General features: G+C 43.3%; 1 protein-coding gene and 1 non-coding gene across 2 annotated transcripts in view; both read right to left on the bottom strand.

Moving 5' to 3' along the window:
• The window catches only part of CNTNAP2 (contactin associated protein like 2), a 1,052,534-nt gene that overhangs the window by 758,188 nt on the left and 271,579 nt on the right, over positions 1 to 22,767 (bottom strand). Inside the window, exon 7 of the mRNA XM_025209846.1 lies at positions 8,093 to 8,242. Coding sequence (XP_025065631.1) covers positions 8,093 to 8,242 — 150 coding nt within the window. The remainder of the gene's footprint in view (positions 1 to 8,092; positions 8,243 to 22,767) is intronic.
• On the bottom strand, positions 1,025 to 1,158 carry LOC112551048. The gene has a single exon (XR_003095174.1). It is a non-coding gene; the product is annotated as a U4 spliceosomal RNA (small nuclear RNA).

The raw sequence follows: 22,767 nt of genomic DNA, 5'->3' as shown, positions 1-22,767 counted from the left end.
TTTCCCTCCCGCCTCCCTACTATGCCCTAGGGGAAAATTAGATCAACCCAGCTTTCAGAAACAAATGAGTCTTGCTGCAGAAATAAGATTCCATCTACAGTTATTTTTGTACATTCATACAGAAGGAAAAGAATTACTGTAAAGCTACAAACCAATGTCCCCACAGGAAACTTGTCATATAGCCCATTCATCTAAAGCTTTGCTTGTCAAAAAATAAAAGAGAAGCAAGTGGACTGAAGGATGCTCACTGCATAGCTTTGTTCTCACTCAGGTATTACCACTAGCACTAAAACTCTCTATGCAGAAGCTAGACCACAAGAGAGAGCAGAAATTTAGTTGGTAATGATGTAAAACTGGAATTAATCAAAATTATGTCTCTACTCAAACCTTTCCTGTAGGCACTGGACAACTACTTTGTAGTTTGGTGCAAACTTTAGGTACTTTATGAAAACATCTTAACACCCATAGTGCAAACAAAGCTAATGGATTTCACTTCACTTTGCAGCTCATTTTCTTTACTCTGCCCTCCTCTTTCCAGTTGTTTGAATGAAACAGAACTAACATTATTCACTAAAAGGTCAGCAGAGGTGGGAAATTCAAAACCCCAAGTGCATAAGAAGAAAGGGAAAGGCATCATGAAAGGAAAGATGTCTGAGAGTAATAAATAGTTGTCACACACACACACATACACGCACGCATGCATGACCACTGGCACAGCTCTCCTTAACAGTTAGATCCAGATAAAAGAATACATTTGTCTGTCCCTTCACATGATCTAAGTATCTGCTGGGAAACTGAGAAATACCAGAGGAAGAGAAAAAAGACAGCATATACTCTGATAGAAATTTATTCTTCAGCAGAGAAATAAAGAAACCTCTTATGACTTAATGCAATTCATTAAAATAAAAAAAATGTTAGCTACATGGGGCCGAAATTACAAAAGCTTCCTATTTACAATTTTTCTTTGTCCAAACATTAATCATAATTGTGACATGTGCTTCTGGTAGCTAAGTTGTCTGTCAAGGACAATAATTTCCAACAAAATTAAGGCCAAGATTGAGAAACCAATATCAGCTTTGCAGAAGGGATAAGTTTTCAACTAGCAATGACTGCACCTCAGTGCAACCTCACAGGCTATGATACTGCCACAGCTAAGTTACAATAGAAGCAACTTGGAACCACCCAAATATTAATTTATTCCCCATGTTAATACAATGCCTCCCTTGATATAAAAACAATGTTTTTTAATGCAAAGGCTATCGTAACAAAATGCATATTCTCAGTTGAAAGTGGACTGATTTTTCTTTGAAAATTCACAAGCAATAATATGATGTTACTTTTTTAGTAATGACATAACTTGATGGTCATTATTGAAAATACAAGGTCATTTTAGTGGGCTTTTCTGCAATAAAGCAATTTACTATTTTAATTACATTGCTGTTGAAATTCCATGATGTGTATCAGCAAAAATGCTGCACTGCAGTCCTGAAACAGGAGCGTCAAAATCTTGCTTAACAAACACAACAGAAAATATAAACATTATACATTTGCTCGACTGTCACTCAGATACCAGATTAAAAAAAAAAATACTTATTTTGAAATCACACTGGGGAAAGCCTGGAACATATTAGATGTAATATATATATGTAGCTCTTTCCAGGATAAAGCATATATGAAGACAGGAGAGCATGCATGATAAGAGACTTCTGGAAATGGTATGCAAATTATAGAAATAAATTCTCAATATGGCAAGCTATTTTAGGAGTAGTACTACATCACAGTTCCTTCCTCTTCCTATAAGATGACAATAATACAGGAAGATACATTTCTGAAGTGTATGACACATTATCCAACCAACTAGCAGTTCAGGTAGTTATAGAAATATTATGTACACAAGTTCAGCAGAATAATCAGTGACAACATGTTAAATATATTTGGGGAAGATTTAAATTGGGAACTAACATCACAGCAGTGAACATGTCCAACAAGAAAGATGTTTTGGAGATGACAATTGGAAAAAGAAATACTGATCACTGTTCACTATGCATATTTTAAAGTTGGGTGTGAACAAGCAGCAATAATATAAACAAAGTTAACTTTTGGAATACTACTTTTGTGATATAAATGAGCCTGAAAAATAAATGTTTAAACTCTCAACAAAGCAATATCTATAATTATGGTCCTCAATTCTCTAGCAAGGCATTCAAACAACTCCACTGACTTCCTTACCAAATTTGAAATACCACTGCTGTCAAAAGACAGCAATAATGATTTTGTTAGTCATCTATTAGTTTGTGAATACATTTTCCGTCTCCAGAATTTAAAAGAGAAATTTTAAATGTATTTTTTTCCTGCAGACTTTTCATGGTCAGCTATGAAAGGAATAATACATATAAATGGGCACACACACACACACACAAGTGTGCAGACCCTTAAATGCCAGAAATTTATATAGTTGTTATTCCAATACATCAATTCAATATTGGATCGGTACTGATATGAAGAAAATTGTCTATATCGGGCCCAATAATTTGTCTGATAAATGCCCATGCTGTGCGCAGCCACGGCGCAGTATGGAGTACAGTGGGCAGCAAGGACAGCAGCCTCCAGCTGGTAATTGGAAGGGGAAGGGGATGGAAGAGGTATGGGGCGGGGCAGATCAATACCCCCCATTGTGACGGAGGTGGCAGGGGCAGGGAAGAAACTGCCCAGGAGGGGCAGGGCAGGGGGCATGGGGTGGAGGTGTGGCTCGTTGGGTGGGGGTGGCTCCCACCTCTGCTTGCACCCCAGGAGGGCAGTGGGGAGTGTACCCCTGGATCCGCATGGTGTGGGGCAGGCTGCAGCTGCAGGGTGGAGCTGCAGCCAGCACTGTGCAGGGCTTGTCTTGCTGGGAGCTGTGCTTGGAGTGGGCTCTGGTGGCCCTAGAGGACACTGCACCACCGCAAATTTTGCCACGGCTCTGCTCCCGGTGTTGCTGCTCAGTGCAGCTCTGGCTTTTTCTTGGGTGGAGGCAGTGCATTCAGTTGGGGCTGCGCTGGGCAGTGGGCAGTGGCATGGGGCTGGCAGCGGAGCTGTGGTGAAATTTGGGGTAGCTGCAGCCACCTCCCAGCACTTCTGGAGTCTGCTCCAAGACCAGCCCCCAGTGAGAAAAGTTCCGCGCAGCACTGTCTCCAGCTCCACCCCACAAGTGCAAGCCACCCCAACCCCATGAGTCGTGTCTCCATCCCATGCCTCCCTACCCCAGCTGGGCAGCACCTGCCCCTGCCCCTTCCCTCACCACGGGGAGCATCGATTTGCCCCACCATGCCTCTTCCCTCCCCACTCCTCATCCACTACACTGGACTTACCACCTGGAGGCAGCTGTATCAGATATCAGATCAGTATCAGCTGATATCCCTTCTTAAATATCAGCTATCGGTATCATCCCCCAAAATCTCTATCAGTGTACCCCTAGTTGTTATAAAGTTAAATCAGCATGGAGATAATTTAGGAACATAAGTGTTGTTTCTCATGTGCAGGATAGCTTATTTCAGAAGCACAAATCTGGTATAGACGATTAAAATGCAATGGCATTGTCTTGCAGTGCGGCATACTTATTAGGTGGGGAAAGGGATGGGAATTAGGAAACCATTTTCTTTGGATATATCTTCAAGGAAACAAATTGTAAAAGTCATAATTGATTCTTACAGTCCACTGAAAGAAGCCTGCATAAATCCTTTTTATAGTGGGGAGGTGAGGATGCAGGGAGTCTAATGAACAGGTCAACACTTTTACAGTCAAAAGCATCAGACTGGATGTTGATGGGATGAGTGGGAGAGGAAATTATACCTGTCTAGAAGCTACAGTCTGTTTGATTCTCAACAGCTTCTTAGTGAAAACTTCAAAAGATAAAGGACATTTAAAAGTTTCCAGAAGTTAAATATTTTGTCTTATTTCTACCATCAGCACAGCATGGACTGTTGGTATCTGGATCAGCAGAATTTAACAGGGAAGCCGGGAAAGGTGGCTGTTGCCACAGGCAAGGAATCAACAGTATCCTTCAGTGCCAGTTCAATTCTAAGCTTAAATCTCTAATGTTAAACTGCATTATCATTACTACTATGAGGATACAGGTTACCCAGAAGTATGCCATAATTATCCTGAGGATTAGAATATATTCTTAATTAAGTGTATATTAGTTTTTATAGGACTATTTAAACACTAATTTCTATATATATTTTAAACAATTGCACTGATGAGATAATGAAATGAGAATAACCGTGGAAGAAACTTCTTCCTTTTCTAGCTTTGGTACTAAAATCATAATCTCAGGAATGTTTCTGTCTCCTGAGTAATGTTATATATATTTACAGTACTGTAACTATGATTAATTCTGCAGCTTATAAATTTTAAAGACCAGTTCAAAACATGGCACATTTCTATACAAAACCAGCTAAACAAAGTGTATTCATTATTTAATTTATAGATCTCAATAGAAGTTTTGCAGACCCCTGATTTACACGATTCTGACTTATGCGTGTCTCGCGTTTATGCAATTTTTTATTAGGGTTCAGACTGGAAAGTGCCCCTCAAGATGCATGTCATTCATATACGTGAATGCCTCACATGATTTGCAGGCAGAATCAAGCAGAGCTGTGCTGCCATTGTGGTAGCAGCATCTCAAGATGCATAAGAGAGACACTAGACATGCCTCCTAAAGGTGATTCCACCGAGAAAAGGGGAAAAAAGGCTATGACTGCGGTATGTCTGGGGTATGCAACCCCTCACTATTCTATTATTTCCTATGGGGAAAGTCATCCTCACTTATGCGAATTCGACTTGCACGAAATTCCCCCAGAACACAATACTCATGCAAATCAGGGGGTCTACTGTATGTGAAAAATGCAATGGGCGAATATTCACTAAAATTAAATCTAAAATAAATGGGGTTTTCAGAACTTAAACTAAAGATTTAGTTTGCAGTTTGTCTCTTTGGGATGCCACACAGAATGTCATGGGAGGATGACACGCTGCTTTGCTTTTGGTTCTTCTGATTACATGGACTTCCCACTCCGTCCACATAGCCCCTTGTTATAGAAGCACTTTAAAACATGCTTATTTCTATTCTTTTACAGGGTAACACTTCTGACAGTTAAGACCATAGACACCAGGCTTATATTTCATTGATTTGAGGACTTAAATATGTGCTTTAAGTTAAGCACAAGGTTAAATTCTGTCCTGAACAGGTAAAACCAAATAATTCCTCAGTTAGGAAAAAGGAAGGCACACAGAAAGTGGAAAAATGGGCAGGTCACCAAGGAAGCATACCAGGAGACAGCAAGAACCTGCAGGGACAAAATCAGGAGGTCAAAGATAAAGAATGAGCTGCACCTGGCAAAGGAGGCCAAGCACAACAAGAAGGGGCTTTATAAGTATGTTGTCTAGAAAAAAGGGTCAACCTTGTTAACTGTGGGTTCACTGTTAATAAGCTGGAGGAACTCTTAACAGAAGATGCAAAGAAGGCAGATCTACTCAACAGCTACTTTGCCTCATTCTGCACAAAAAAGTAAGTGGAAGCCAGACACCTGGTAAGGATAATTTGGATAAGGAAGAGGGCAAACTGAAGGAGGAGATAACAAAAGAGATGGACAGAGAGCTTTTGTTGGTTCTGAATGAATTCAAGTTAGCAGGGCCAGATGAACTTCACCCAGGGTACTGAAGGAACTGGCACAGGAGATCTCAGAGTACTTGGCAAAGATCTCCATGAAGTCATGGGAGACAGGCCATGTACAAGAGGATTGAAAAAAAGCCAGCACTTCCCCGCTCTTTAAAAATGGCAAAAAGGAGGACCTGGGGAACTACAGGCCAGTTAGCCTCACCTCAATACTTGGGACTTTACTGGAGCATATCCTAAAAAGGTCATTTCTAAGCATCTCAAGGAAGAAATGCTGTTCACAAGCAGCCAGCATGGATTTATGAAAAACAAATAGTGTCAAAGAAACTCTATCTCCTTTTTTGACAAAGTAACTACTTAAGTGGATGAAGGGAATGCTGTGGATATAGTGTATTTTGACTTCAGCAAGGCTTTTGACCACATTATCATCTCATAAATAAATAAGAGACACGTGGGCTAGATAAAATGAATATAACATCAACAGATAACTGGCTCAATAGCCACAAGCAAAGGGTAACTATTAATGGGTCCACTTCAGAATTGTAGGAGGTTTTGAGTAGAATCCCACAGGGGTCTGTATTGGGTCTGGTGCTGTCTGAAGTGTTTATTAACAATTTGGATGCCGTCAGAGGAAGCTTTTTGAGCAAGTTTACAAATGACATGGAAGTGGGAAGGATTGTGAACATGTTGGAGGATCTGAGAACAACTCAGAAGGACCTTGACAGATTGGAAACTTGGGCTAGAGCTAACAGGATGAAGTTAAATGTGGACAAATACAATGTGCTACACTTTGGGAAGAATAATCAAAAACACAAATATAAAATGGGGGACACCCGGCTGAATGGCAGCACTATGAAAAAGCATCTTTGAGTCTTTGTATATCACAGACTCAGCATGAGTCTGCAATGTGATGCAGCTTTACAAAAAATGAATAAAGATTTTGGATGCATTATTAAAAGCATAAGGTGCAAGGAGGTGATAGTGCCTTTCTAAGGACATGAAGAAGTTAGACAAGGTCCAGAGGTCTTTATCAACAAAGATTCTAAAGGACTTGGAAAGCAAATCATATGAGGAGAGGCTGAAGGAAGTAGGTATGTTGAGGCACAGAAAAGGTATTTAAGAGGGGACGTGATAGCAGTCTTGAAATTTCGGAAGACCTGCCATAAAGAAGAGGGAAACCACTTTTTCTTTCTTGCTGCAGAGAACAGGACATGGACCAATAACATGAAGTTGCAGAAAAGTAACTTTAGATTGGATATCAGGAAAAAACTTTTTCACTGTTAGAACCATGAGGCAGTGGAATAGATGGCTTAGGGAAGTTGTGGACTCTCAAGTTGTAGACCCTCCATCAGCGGAGGTGTTCAAGAAGAGGTTGGACAGCCATTGGTCTGGGATGATCTAGGCATAGCTATGCCTATGTTCTACTACGGGTATTTACCATGCTTCTGAACTTTGCTGGTTGCTGAATGGGGCTGTGAGCAACATCCATTCCCTCCCCCACCCCCTCTTTCTGCTACAAGTGTCAGGGTTTTTTTAAACCTTCCTCAAAGGCATTGGGTCTGAACTGCAGCCAAGACTAGGGTTTTGACTAGAGTGTACCAATGTTCCTTCTTGGACCTAAATCCAGAGATTTCTGGCTAGAAGATCTTGTCTTTCCAGTCAGGATCAAGCCAATCACCATATTTGGAGTCACAAAGGAATTTTTATCCTTAGTCAGATTAGTATGGATTATGGGGGTTTTTACCATCCTCTGTAGTGGCTATCTATCCAGGATTTCTTGAGCATCTATTGACATCATTTCACAGAAGCAGAATGTTGGCTGCCATGTTTCCCCCACTTTACCTGTAGCAGGTGTTAGGGCAGTATTGTGTCAAGACCGGTGTTAGTTTTATATAGAGTTTATATTATGGATTGTTTAGGATGCTTTGGATAGGGAAGATCCTGTCTCAGGCAAGGGGCTGGAGGTCCCTTCTAGCCCTATTTCTCTAGGATCATAGGTCTTAAAAAAGGAAGAGACAGGTCAGTGCTCTCCCCATTCCATACTAGCTAGTGGAACTGCACAAAAACCCTTCCTAGAAACTGGCCTTCAGGATGTTCCAAATAAAGCGAAACCACCTGTGGGTGAACCTCACTGCAGGTTTCTGCTTCTAGACTGTAGCTTTACCAACAGACTTATTTGCAGCAACAAGTGCACTTGGGAACTCACTTAGAAAGCCAGATGATCTCCCTTAAGAATGTCTAGGCATGTAGGGGAATAAAGGTCTTATAATAAAGCTGAGTTGAAACTTTTCTTCTTTTTGGATAATCATGATCCATGTTAATATGTTTAGAGTGAAGGTTGTTGATAAAAATAAGCAAGTTTTACCCTAGACTCCATTTTATTCATGGAAGTTAAGAAAAAGATAACACAAAAGAGAGATACTTGTACTTCATTTTTACCTCCAAAGAAATATTTCTCCCCAGTTTTAACTTGCAGAGGACTGTTGGTTCTAACTGCAGAGGCTTCTTCTCCATCAATGGTGAGCACAGCAAAATTTTCTTTAGCTAAGAACCGGACTTCATGCCACTGCCCATCATTGAGTCCAGAGCCTAGAAAGAAAAGAGAATAAGGAAAAATTTTCAGTGTATTACTTTTTCTCCCCATTGCATCTATTCCAAGCATATCTTACAAGTTTTAGACACAGCCTAGTATAACACCAGCCTGATTCAGATTGAACATTAAAATACAGTGGTCTACATCAAGGCCGTCCAACTTCTAAGAAGCTGGGGGCTTCATGCCCCATGGGTTACACCAGTTGGGGATACACCAGTGGAGGTCACCTTAAGCATCCTGCAGTTTCCCCCCAGCAACATGCTCCAGAGGCACTCTGGGTTGCTGGCTATCCCAACACTGCAAGCTGCACTGCACCACCCTGTTGTGTTAGGTCAGGTAGTGGAAACCAGAGGAAAGAGGAGCTCAAAACTCCCAGCTGCCCCAGAAGCCAGACTGACAGGTACAGCCAGGTGGAAGCTGAGGGCCACAAATTGGATAACCCTGGCCTAAATACAAATTATTATGGTACTTATCATTACCTCCACCAGTATAAATATATGTTTGGAACTGCCAAATTTTAATTTGATTAAAAATTAAAATAAAAAATTACTTAAAAGAATACACAGCATCATTCCCAATTCTAAATTTAACTGTCAAAGGAATATCCTTTTACTTTTTTGCTAGAACCAAATTAAAATGATTTGTTTTCCATTTAATGACACCTGCAAGGCATTAGGTCTATGAATTTAAACTTACAAGTAAAGGAAAAGGAAAACTTGGGGGAGGGGAAGGGGGAACAAAGTAGTTCACTGAGTAGCCTCATTCAAAAACTAGTTCTGTCAAGAGGAAAAACTTAGACACAAAGGTTAGAGACATCACAATTCCATTTAAAAAAAGAAAGAAAGAAAAAAGAAAAGCATCCACCACAAATCCTTAAACTAACATAAGCTTACCTTCCTTGCCTGGCAGGGAAGATGCAGATGTTACATTTACATCACTCCTAACTAGGCTAAGGTCTATCTAAGTGCTGATCTGTATAGATGTTCAGGGAAGTTAAACTGGGCAAAAATGGCTGACATGATAAAAGTTAGTTCACCTGAGGAGGGGAACTATGTTAGATTAGGAACAGGTTAGCCCTATCTACAGAAAGTCTGCACATGTTCGGAATTTAGCCCCAGGGCTGGAAAAGCCCAGCCGCTCACCTCAGCCCCAGGACTGTACTCTTCCTCCTCCCTCCTCAAACCTGATTGGGCTATTTTTAATGACCCAACCCCCCACAGACCTGGATGGGCAACTCCCCTGCATGGACCTGCCAATCTTCCCCAATCTCACCTACCCCCACCCTGCCCCCAGTTAGTACCTTGGGTTACTGGTGTGGCTCCTGGCACCAGTGAATGTGTGCACAAGCCACTCCTAAATTATGATCACATGGCTAAACATAAGCTGTATGATCATAGATCAGGTGTATGTCTGCACATACCCACAGCTTGTTTCAAGCATCCAGCTGGCTTTTTTTTTACATTGGCTTTAACATTTTTTAAGTAGGCTTTTTCTTACAGGGCTCCAATCCAAACTATCATAATATACATTTTACAGTAAGCTGGTCAAATATCATGTCATACCAAAAGTATGGTTGGTCTGGCATTTTTGTATAGTGGGAAAATACTGATTTGTTCATGAGTTCTCATTACTGCCAAGACTTTATAGCAAGCTACCAAATGAAAATCAGTTCCAAATATTTTCTTTTCTACCTTGCTAATAAAACATACTGCATCTAACAAACAACTTTTTCTTCATTCACATCCCATGACCAGCTCTCATAATACATAGTTGCACAGTATGCTACCATATAACACAAGTATCCTGTCTCAAGAAGAGACCTTGGCTTTGACCTTGATATATTACTGACATTTATTGTTCAGTTAAGAACCTATATATTTAAAATAAAATGAAAAAAATGGCTACCAATGCCTTCTTATTCTATAATATAGCAAACCAGAATATAATCAATTACAGACTTTTTTGTTTTATTTTAATTCCTTCCTTAATGTTTTATTACCCAAAATTTATTGTGTTTTTTGGTCATCATTGCACATTAAGTTGATGTTCTGAGAGAATTATATACAATGAAAAGCAGCTCCGGTCTCAAGAAGAATGTAAAAAGGTATAGGGAAGCCCTACGAAGATGATCAGGGTACAGAGACTAAAAAGGCTAGGACTCCTACTTTAGAAAGGAGAAGGCTGAGGGGGATATATGAGATGTCTAAAATATGCTCTCCTTCTAAGGCAGGGGTGGCCAACCTCCAGCACATGTGCCACAAGGGCCCTTCAGGTACCCAAAGTTTGCAACCCCTGTGTGTGGCGTGCAACAGACTGGGAAGGAAGCAGGGAAAACAGAAACCAATAGAGCAGGAACCAGAAAAAGGGCAATAGAGCAGGAAGGGGAAGGGGATCAGTGGCACTCAGAGGAGATGTGAGACTCACCTTCTTATAAGCCTTACAAAAAAGGTTGGCCTCATTGCTCTAAAGCAGGGGTGCTCGACCCTTGGCCCACAAGCCAAAAGTAGCCTGCAAAGCCATCATGTCTGACCCTTGGGACTCCACACACATCAGGACATTTGCCAGTGGTGGCCACATTATTTGGCCACATCTGCCAAATTCCCAAACACCAAGCAGTAGTTGTGACCACTTCCCTGCAATGGGACTGGGCTATACCCACTTCCTCTTCCACTGCATGACCCCTCTCCACTGCAGAGCTGGGTTGAGGTCAGGCCATGCCCTGGCCCCCTCACCAAAGCAGGATGGGGACAAGCATGCCTCCTCCTTCCCACAGGGCCAGGTTGGGGCTGGGTCAAGCCCCCTTCCCTGCAGGACCAGGTGGGAGGATTAAACCCTCTTTCCCATTGGACTGGGTTGGAGCTGGGCTGCCCCCTACACTTACTCAGTGTGGCTGGATGGGGCTCACTGCACCCATCCCAAGATCCAGATTTGGACCATCAGCCAGATACAACCTGCAGGCAGACTGGGCACTGCCCATCCAGTATGTCAAGCAAAAATGTTGAGCACCACTGCTCTAAAGCATCTAGGATCACCATGCTCAGAGAAAGGATATTGGGCTAGATGGATCATTGGTCTGAGTCACTATGGCACTCCTTACGATCTTAGACTATTGCAGTGAATCTCAGCCAGGGTGCTGTGTCACTGTAGGATGCTACAAAATCCTTTTAAGCCTGCTGTGGGTTGCCTTGTCCTATTAGCTGTTAGGTGTGCAAAAAACTATAGGGCCATGTGAAGCTTTGATTTGCGATTCAATTTGGAGAAGATTCAGCCCGATTTGGAGGACAAATCTCAAATCTGAATCAAATTGCTAGAGGCTGGCCTGACACACGATGCAGGCAAGAAAGCTGGTTAGTGAAAATGGACATGGTGGCATCACAGGGTAAGGAAAAGGCTGGGGTGGGGGGGAAGGGAGATGTAGAAGCACAGGTAAAAGTGTAGAGATACCTAGGGAGTCAGATGTCCAGTAGGTTGCAGTGTGTCGCAATTACACTGTCTAACCTATATTGAGTCCATGAGTTTCTGTACCTAGGAGGTTGATGAAGTGAAGTTCATAGGTCTGGCTGCGAAAAGTGGTTTGTAATTTGTTCCTTCTCAGGATCAGGCCTGAGAGACTGGAGGCAGAGTGTTTTTTTGGTGAGGAATACCCCACAGGTAGTTGGGTATTGCTGTCTTTGACAGATTCTGGTGTACAGTTTGTGAGGGTACTGGAGATAGTTGGCAGGTTTTGTGTTTTGAGCTGTAGGAAGTTGGCTTCAGTTTTGGTGATGAGGTTAGGTTCTTGTTTGAATGGACCGACCACTTTTCAGAGCCGGGCCTATGACATTCACTTCATCAGCTTCCTAGGTACAGAAACTCATGGACTCAATATAGATTAGACAGTGGAAATGTGACACACTGCAACCTGCCGGATATCTGGTGTTGAGCCAGCTAAGTTATTTTGACCTGACATCATTTACAGTGGTGGACTAGACTGAGGCTGTAGGGGAGGAGGAGACCTCACTGGAGCACACTGCCATGTTGTGCAGAGGCCCCAGCACCAAGAAGGGTGCACCTGAACACACACAAAGTATCACCCATGCATGTCATGAGTTTTGCCTGTTAGCAGCCAGAGGTGCAGGGCCCCAGAACTCAGACTCCCCCTGCACCTATCTCCTTGATGGCTGGCAGGCTTTGTGGCCACAACAGGGCCTAGCAGGCCTGCAGTTTTCACCGCTGCACCTTAACACACACACACAGTGTCACCTGTCACGAGTTTTGCTTCTCATCAGTTTGAGGTACAGTTTCTCAGAAACACCTGTACCTATCTCTTTGAAACTTGGCAGGCTTTGTAGCCTGACCAGGGGCTACCACCCCTGCAGTTTTCACCCCACTGTGGCTTAACACACACACAACATGAGTTTTGCTTTTAGGACTTTGATGTGCAGTTTCCCAGAAACCCTGAGAATGCTTTTACTGGGGAGAGAGCTTTTATATGTTTTCTGCCCTTCCAACTCTCTACAGTTGCAACAGATCTATTTATAATTCAGAGCTTTGGTGAGAGCAGTGTCACCAGAGTTATATGTTCAGATGTCTCTATACAGAGGGTGAAGAGACCTTATTTTATTCGTGTGTGTGGAAAAAAAAAAGTTACAAATAGATAAGTAATAAGTATTATGAAATAAGAGGTGAAGGATCTATTCTGCTAACTTCTCTATTCTAACTGCTCTATCTTAGTAGCAGTTCTATTTTTGAACTGCTACTAAAATGCAAGGTATGCTTACACTTCCCAATCTTTTCAAAGTACAATGAAGAGATATCCGAGTATGGTAAGTCAAGATGTGTGTACTCCCCACCTGTGCCTCCAAGCTGTTCACGCAGACATTCTACATGCAACTAACAATTTCAGTAGGCTAATAATATCCTACCAGTCCTTTCTGGTTCACAGTCTCTCTCGGTGTGTACTGCTAATCTAGTTACTTGATGCAACATATCTCACATTCCCCTGATAGGGTGCATCCAAATATCTCTTAGGGGGGTTGTGGGTTAAGAAAGAGAGACTGAAGCATACACTATTTACTGGGTCTTAGTCCAGAAGCCTGAAGAGTCATGAGGATAGCTCAAAACTCCTTGGACCACATCCTACCTAGGACTTTTGTTATATTTTTTCTATCTCTGACCAATACCACAGTCTGTCTGCAAGCTCTGGTCCGTAATACAGCTACTGCCTGGCAAACTCCTTTACTCTTGCTGAAAGCTGTCTAACACCTCTCTGCAAGCTTGGGAACTCTTGTCCTTATGGAACTCCATGCTGATATGACTACTTTGTGTTTACTAACCCATCATCTTCATTTAGAATAAGCTCAGCATTATGCAGTGTAGACACATCCACAGATTATCTGTCTGTCCATAATGCTCCAGGCTAACTGTGCATGCGCAGGCTGGAGCCTTATGACAGACAGAGAGACAGAAAGGCAGAGATGAAGGCAGAGGTGGTTGAGGCCAGGCTGTGCTCCCCACTGTGGGGTGGGGGGGGGAGGGGACAGGTCATGTGGGAGGTGTGGCTCGCTGTCATGGGAAGCATGGCTTGTGACCATGGGGGGGGGTGTGGCTTATGACTGTGCAGGGAGCTGTGGATTGGTGGGAGGTGTGGCTCGCTGTCATGGGAAGCTTGGCTTGTGACCATGGGGGGGGGTGTGGCTTATGACTGTGCAGGGAGCTGTGGATTGAGGCCATGCAGGGGTGGGTAGCATACAGCCACAGGCAGCACTGTAGGGATTGAGAAGGAGGGGCACCCGCCGACTGCAGGAAATGGCCGCGGTGCAGGGTGTGTCCCCCTTCCCACTCCCCATGTGGCACCCTGATGCTTCGCACCACATCCCCCCATGCTCCATGCACCCCCACTGCATGGGAAGTGCCTGCCAGCTGTGGCTGCAGGGGTGGGGGTGGCATGTGGCTGCATTGTGTCACAAGGGCAGTGGGGCACGTGCATTGGGGCACTGGCAGTGCCTGCTGGCTGCAGCACATAGCTGCAACCAGCGTGCCATGCCCCGCTGCATGACATGCCCTCTGAGTGCCTTGCCCCCCACACCAGGACTACCTGCCACCTGGAGGCAGGGGGGCACACAGAGGGGCATGGCACATACCAACAGGGTGCTCTGTGAGGAGGGCGTGCACAGAGGGCCAGCAGCGCCTGCCACCTGTAGTACGTGGCTGCGGGCCAGGGTGTGCCCCCCATGCCTGCTCCCCTCATGGCACCCTGTGGGTGTTGCCATGTCCCCCATGTGGAGAGTACCCTCTGGCTGCAGGACACAGGGGATGTAGTGTGTGGGGGGGCTTCCTGGCCAAAGGCAGCCCTGAGGGGCATGGGTCATGGGCAATGTCCACTAGCTGCAGCACAAAGCTGTGGGGTGGGGCGCACCCCTCACACTTGCTTCCTGCGTGACACACTGCAGCTGTGTGCTGTGCCCTTCCCCACATGTCCACAGGGTACTTCTCACCCCCCCAATCTCCACCCCCCTGCACACACCATTACCTGCACTACCCACCACCCCTTCACACACTACAGCCCCCACGCACCCTCTGCCACACCCCAGGGCCATGCCGCATGCTATGTGGCCACAGCTGCTTGGAGTTCCCCATGCCTTGGCCAGTCCTTGCACCATGCATCCCCTGTACTGAACATCTGCGTGCCATGTCCCCCCATGCACCCTATGCCAAAATGCAGTGCCAAGCCCCATGCTGCATGGCCACAGCCAGCAAACACTCTCCATGTTGTGGCCATTCCCCATGCCGCGCACTCCAGCCCCCCCATTTGCCATGCCCCCAGCATGCTCTGCATCATATCACATGGCTGGTCCCTGTGCCACATGGCCACAGCCAAAAGGCTCCCCATTCCACACCACACGGCCGCTTGACACCCCTCCCACACAGCATCACGGCACACCTCCCTGTGCACCCTATGCTACACCCTAGGGCTGCTCCCCACATCACAGCCCTACAGCTGACAGGTGCTGCCCGCCGCCATGGCCACTCCCCTGCTCCACACTCTATGGCTGCATGCCACCCCTCCTGCCCAGCCATATGCCACACACCTCCACACACCCTGTGCCACACCCCAGGGCTGCTCACTACCCCACCCCCGCACAGCCACATGCTACCACTCCTGCACACAGAGTGGGTGGGAAGGGGGTGGAGTGAGGCTGGACCCAGAGTGGCAAGGGGAGTAGGGCATGACCCAGAGCAGTGGCAGGAGAGGGGGAAGCAGGACTGGACCAGGAGCAGCAGCAGAAGGGTAGAGGAGCAGAGCAAGACCCAGAGTGGCAGTAGGGCGGGCAGCAGGGCAGGACCCAGAGCAGCAGCAGAAGGAGGGGGAAGTGGGGCTGGACCCAGAGCAGTGGGGAGAGGGCACAGGACCAGACGCTGGTGTCTGTCCCCGGGCCCCTTCTACCCCCGCCTCCCCATCGTGCATGATGGGCATTTTGCTAGAACAAGACTTAACACTCTAACTTGCCACCAGTAATGCAGGGGACTATGGCAGCCTAAGCCCTGCTGTTGTAAAGATTGTTAATATATTCTCAAGATATCCCAGGAAGAGGACCACACTCCTTTCCTGCCTCCTCCTAACCACATCACTACAGAGGAAGCTAAAAACCCTCCTAGTCCATACCTATCTGAACATGGACAAAAATTCCTTCCTGACCACAAATATGGTGATTGGTTTGATCCTGAGCAGAAAGAAAAGACCTCCTAGCCAAAAACCTCTGGATTTAAGTCTCAGCAGCAGCACTGGCACACTCTAGTCAAAAACTGCAGCTAAGACCCAATGCCTCTGAGGAAGACCAAAAAAACCCCTGCCACTTGTAGCAGAGGGAAGGTGGGAGAAAAGTTGCTCCCAGCTCCATACGGCAACTATTGAAGCCCAGAAGCATGGGAAATACCCTAGGAAAACATAGAAATAGCTATGCTTAGATCATCCTAAACCAATGGCTGTTGAACCTCTTCTTGAACAACTTCATTGATGTCCATAACTTGAGAGTCCACAACTTCTCTAGGCAGTCTACTCCACTGCCTCACTGTTCTAACAGTGATATTTTTCCTGATATTCAATCTAAATTTACTTTGATGAAACTTCAGTCCATTGGTCCACATCTGCTTCTCTGCAGGAAGAGAGAAAGGGTGCTTTTCATTTTCTTTATGGCCGTCCTTCAAGTATTTGAAAACTTCTATCATGTCCCCTCTTAAGCATCTTTTCCATAAGCTGAATATGCTTATCTCCTTTAACTTCTTCTCATATGACTTGCCTGCCAAGTCTTTTATCATTTTTGCCACCCACCTCTGGATCCTCTCTAACTTCTCCATGTCCTTTTTAAAACATGGAGCCCAAAATGGTACATGAGACTCTAGATGAGGCTTTACCAGTGCTGAGTACAGAGGCACTATTACCTCCCACTTCTAGCACCTAATGCTTCTATTGATGCATCCCAAAATCACATTTGCTTTTTGTGCAGCTGCATCATACTGCGGTCTCGAATTGAATCTGTGATCTACGAAGGCTCCCAAATCCTTTTCCATAAAACTATCACCCAGCCAGTTGTCACCCATTTTATATTTGTGTTTTTAATTATTTTTTTCCAAGGGGTAGCCCCTTGCATTTGTCTGCAATGAATTTAATCCCGTTAGCTCTAGCCCAGCTTTCCAGTCTTTCAAGATCTTTCTGAATTGTGCTTCAGTCCTCCAATGGGTTTGCAATCCTTCTCAGTGTTGTGTTGTCTGCAAACTTGCTTAGGAGGTTTTCTGTACTAGCATCCAGATCATTAATAAACACATTGAACAGCAGTGGACTTAGGACAGACCACTGTGGGGCTTCACTTGAAACCTCCTGCAACAACATGGATCCATTTATAATTATCCTTTGCTTGCAGCGGTTGAGCCAGTGGTCTATCCACCTAAAAGTAGGTTTATCCAGCCCACATTTCTCTAGGTTATTAGAACACCATATGGAACCTTATCAAAAACTTTGCTGAAGACCAGCTATACTATATCCACAGTACTGTTTTCATCCAACCAAGTAGTTACTTTGTCAAGGAAGGAGATCAAGGTTGCCTTGCATCATTTGTTCTTACAAAATCCATGCAGGATGCTTGAGATCAGCCTTTCTTCACATGCTTGCCTGTAGTTCTCCTTATTGCCCTTTTTAAATAGAGTATTGTGCTTGCCCTTTTACAGACCTCTGTTACCTTGATTATCTCCCATAACTTTATGAATATCTTTGCTAAGGGCTCTGAGATCTCTCAAGAGCTCTGCAGGGAACCCAAAGCAAGTAACTTGGGGTGAGGGGGACAGGATGGGGGCGGGGGGGGGAGTCTGTGAAAGGCTCACTTAGTTGTAGGAGAGAGTGGGAGGGGGCTCAAAATAGCCCAGAGAGAGTCAGGGGGTGGTATGAATAACACTACTCTGGTCCTGAGGTGAGCAGGTAGGCCTTCCCGGCTCCAGGACTGTGCTGGCAATGCATACAAGCATTGGGAAGGTCGAGTTATCCCTTTCCTAGATCAGGTTAACCCTTTCTCAATTTAAGTTAGTGCACTTCCTGAGGTGAAGTAACTGAAATCAGGTGCACCATTTTTGGGGTAATTTAAGCCCTTTGAACATCTGCACGATTGGACACTTAGATGAACCTAACCCTGGTTAGGTTAATCTGAATGTAATGCGTTAGACACCCTAAAATAGTTTGGCCTTGTTCATTAGGTAATGTTTTTAAATGTGAACCTGTAATATTTTTTGTATGTTCTTAAGGGAGATATAAAGCTGTAGGCACAATATTTCATTAAGGTAACTTTTTGGTCACTGTTAGAGTCACATAGCAGCCAACTTTTTTTGTCATAATCCTGTCATTAAATGATTGTTCATATCACTTATCTTAACTATCCATATGTCTCAGATAAACAGCAAAAACTTCTCCCTTTCCTCTGAACCCACATCATGATGGTATCAGTGTTTCATTGCATCTTTTCCCCTGCCATAGAAGGTCAATGGAATGAAAGACATGAATTACAAAAAAATGGGAAAAAAAGAAAAACCTGAATGTGATGGTACACAACAAGTAGCGTTGGCTAGACATCCTCTACCACCCAATTTTCACTTACAAAGTATCTAATATCTGAAGTACAACCTCCAATAATTAAAAAGTACTGCCCAAATGTCATGAATAATGTTCTCTAAGGCATTTGCCAGGCTATACTTGAGACCATAGTAGCAACAACTGTGGTTGAGTCACCCTTGCTTTATACCAGTGTCTATAGAGAAAACCAAAGCATGGGTAACAGCAAGTGCATAAGAAATCTAATTCTCTCATGTATTAGGACCCACATAGGCCTAGCAGAGTCTGAAAAGCTATGGGGGGTGGGCAATTATTTCAAGCGGAGGGCCACTTACTGAGTTTCGGGAAGCCATCGAGGGCCACATGACAGGCAGCCAGAAGCAGATATATATTAATTTTCTAAATGTTTTAGGGGCCCTGCAGGCCAGATAGAAAGGCCTGGCAGGCCACATCCGGCCCATGGCCCATGGGCCACATTTTGCCCATGCTTGCTGTAGGTGCTGACAGAGGATGGCATGCCTATGCGTATGAGTTGCAATACAGTCACATGGCCCGATTTGAAAATGAATCCACTCTACAATCCCATAAACCCTTGCAAGAGGGCAAGAGCGGGATGAATCCTCCTGGTCTGTTCTTAAGCTTTCTACCAAGTGGAAATACATTTGCACTTTCCTGTCTGAAACAAAATGCAAAATGTCCCAATGTTTGCAAGCATTTTCTACTAGTATTGCTATATGAGATTTTTCCTGACCTATGTGCATTTTTTCCTGTTCACTTGGCTGTCACATTGGGTGAATTTTTAACACAGATTGGGTGGAGTGGTGAAAAAGTATTTTTTTCTGTTTGAGAAACCATGAAAAATACATTCTCCTATGTTCTAATGTGAGTGTTGCCATACTGTAGCCTGAATGTCATGAAGTTATCTTATCCTCGTCTTACTATAATAATGATCAGGCACCGAGTAGAACACAAAAGGGTCTTAGCTGAAAAGGTAGTATAAGAATTCAAAGATAGGGCACAGAAATGGTGACACACACAAAAGCCAAACAGCCAGCATTAATGGAGCTTTTCTGTCCCTCACAAAGCTTGATAAATGTAAAAATCCAGTTCCAATGCATGTCTGTGGTCTTAAAACAGGCACGAATGTATTGCTGTTATTCTGTGAAAACCCTGCATATGAGGTCCTATTACTCTGGCCTTTCTCTGTCATAGTAAAAGGCTGAATATTCTAATAAATTATTCATCATGCTCTGTAGATAATTTGAATCGTACATTTGACAGTTTTAGTAAACATACTAATAGAATTAAGGAAAGGGTCCCCATTTTATTCCTGTATATTTTCCCAGATTATGACTTTTTTTCTTGTAGAAAAATAGGAGTTTCAAATAGAAGTGTGTACTGCCCGTTCACATGCAAAAACCTGTATTCAAAGTCCTGTATTGCTAAAAGTAATGAACAGTAAGAAAATCTCATCTTTATCGTTAACTGTGTACATTTTAAATCATTCCATTTCAGTGCAACTAATTTTCTCCACTCCTGTTAAAACTACAAAGACACTGAAGATACTGATTAATGTACCATGTGTTGGTAAGTGAATATGCATACATTTAAACTGAATTTGCACAATGACATTCCACAAAATGGTGGATGTCATAACCTCACCTCCATATGAAGAAAATTCAATTGACTTTTCTTCTGATTTCAGAGAATACTATTATTCAAACAATTCTAACACAATATTTGAATACATCTTCTGCATTACAATGCTAGAGAAAGGTAAATACTGATGTAATAACTATTTTTTCACCTATTCTATTTTATTAACCAAGAGAAGAGCTTTCATTTCTGTAAATTAGGCTTTTAGTTTCAGGGAAAACATGCTACAATGTCTGCATAAGAGTAATATTTACTTTCAGTGGGAGCTACAAAAAAGTACAGCGCTTAGGTTGATATTGCCTAAGGAAAAAGTAAAAGAAGGGAAAATGTTGGAATTTCAGAAAGTGGCTTGACATTTTCCTGAGCATTGTCTTTACTTGACTGTGGACTAAGTAACACTTAAATATCAAGTAAAACTGCAGAGGAATCATGACCTCTGCCTTTACCCGTGAACCAAAAAGCCTTGTTATTATTTTCAAACACATTGCAGGGGTGCATGGGGTGCCCCTGCTGCTGGGGAGATGAGGGGCTCCCAGCTGTGGAACGTTGTTTTTTGCTGGTTCAGGGGGAACCAAGGAGTGGGCTCCCCCTCCACGGGCAATAAGGCATGATGGGATATGATTAGCAATCCCAGTCACACCTGCTGTGCAGGGAGTATAATGCACCCCTGAGCCTGGGAGAGCAGGGCTGCCGCAATCCCCCAGGCCTGGGGGGTTTCACACACCTGGATTTGATAGATATTTTTCATATGTAGCTGGCCTTAAGGTAATTGCACAATTAATGAGTTAATTGCATGATAGCTGTAACAAGTAGAGGGAGCCTTAGAGTAAGTACCAGAATAAAATAAAAGTAAAAAAGTAGAATTAGTCCCAGCCCATGATATCGATTGCAACAGCAGTGGAACTTTCAGCATGGAACTGAAAATTCTCACAGCTGAGTAATATAAACATTACTGTTCTATCAGCTTAACTTCTTGGTCTTTTAAGAATGACACATAGTACCAGAAGTGGAGTGTGAAGAAAGACAAAAAAAATGGAGCATCTCAGAACTGCAAAGGAGTTAAAGCTGTCTAGAAATGCAGCAGAAAACTGGAAGAAAATTAAGCAGTGTCACCAATGATGACCAATGGAGCTACAGAAAAGGAAGATTCACTTATGGTAGCTTTTTTTTTTTTTTTTTTAATATAGCAGGACCAAAAGCTCTGTCTCTTTATAACAGTCTACATCTGTGAGACGCATAACAGAAAATCTATGGCACTGTAATAAAATGTTTGAGGTTTCATTTTGTTTTGCCCAAACAAAATGAAACCTTTGAATGGTATACTTTCCACATGAGAAAGAATGAGAGACAATAGAGGAGTTTGTCAAATACCTAAGATTACTGAGCCAGATGTGCAACTTTGGAGACCTAAAAGAGTCCATGATCAGACACCAAAAAGTATTGGGTAAACGGGATACAAGGCTCAGGAAATGACTGTTAGAGGATCCTGAGCTTAATTTTGAAAAGGCAGTTAGAATGTGGCTGAGATAACAAACGCCAGGCTGCAGAAGCTGGAGGGAAAAAAAGAACAAGCTGAACTAGACAGGATTACAAGACTGCAAAAACCTAAGGAAACACACAAACAATACAGAAAGGAGGACCTCACTATGAAGCAGAGGCCAAAGAGAATTGCTTGAAGAAACAAAGGTCAGCTGCAGATGCATTGGGGGTTACCACAAACCCATGCAATGCCCTTCATTTTGTAAGTGCTGCAACAAATGTAAAAGATTCAATCACTTTGCAAGACTATACTATGAGAATAAGGAAGTGAGGCTTAAAGCATATAATGGGAACATGATTAGAACCAAGGGTGTTTGTGCACTGCATGTTAGATGCAAGGGTAAAATAGGAAAAATTCAGTTTGTAACAGTCCCAGAAAACCTCGTGCCAATTTTTGGGTTGTGAATGTGTACAACAATAGGTTTGATTAAGAGAATGGATGCCATTGAGGCACTACAATGCAAGAACATAGAAGAAAAATTTTATGATGTGTTTCAAGTCATAGGGAGACTGTCTTCTGAGTACAAGATAGAATTAAGAGAACCAAATACTCCCACCATACATGTTCCAAAAATGTTACCCTTGTACTAAGAAATAAACTGAAACAGGAATGAGATAGATTAATTAGCCTGGACATAATAGAAAAAGTAGAGCAACCATCTGTTTGCGATCATTCACTGATCATAATAGAAAAAAAAGATAGATCCTTGAGATTCTGTCTGGATCCTAAGCAAATGAACAGGTACATCAAAAGGGAGCATTTTCCCATTCCCACCTGGGAAGAGGTTTTTGGCAATATGGCAGAAGCGAAATAGTTCTCCACTTTGGATGCCTCTTCTGAGTTTTGGCAAGTTCCCCTAGGAAAGAATAGCACTAGATTATGTGCCTTCAATACACACTTTGGAAGTATTACTTTTGTAGGCTTCCTTTTGAACTGTGTTCTGCATCCTAAGTATTTCACAGAAAGGTGCAACAAATTTTTGAAGGTCTTGATGGAACTATGGTTTATATTGATAGTCTATTAGTTTGGGGAAATACTATAGAAGAATCTGACTTGAGGCTAAGAAAGGCACTAGAAAGAGCTTGCAGAGCAGGTTTAAAACTGAAAAAACAAATATGCAAATTCAGGGTCAAAGAAATAACATCTGTGAGAAAAGCTCTCTGAGAAAGGGGTGCAAGTTGATCCTGCAGGGGTTAAAGCCATTACAAACATGCCACCCCCTACATATAAGGAAGGAGCACAAAATTTAA

This window comes from Alligator sinensis, unplaced genomic scaffold (genome assembly GCF_000455745.1).
Source record: "Alligator sinensis unplaced genomic scaffold, ASM45574v1 scaffold456_1, whole genome shotgun sequence".
In the NCBI taxonomy this organism is placed as follows: Eukaryota; Metazoa; Chordata; order Crocodylia; family Alligatoridae; genus Alligator; species Alligator sinensis.
This window is presented reverse-complemented; position numbering and strand designations above follow the sequence as displayed.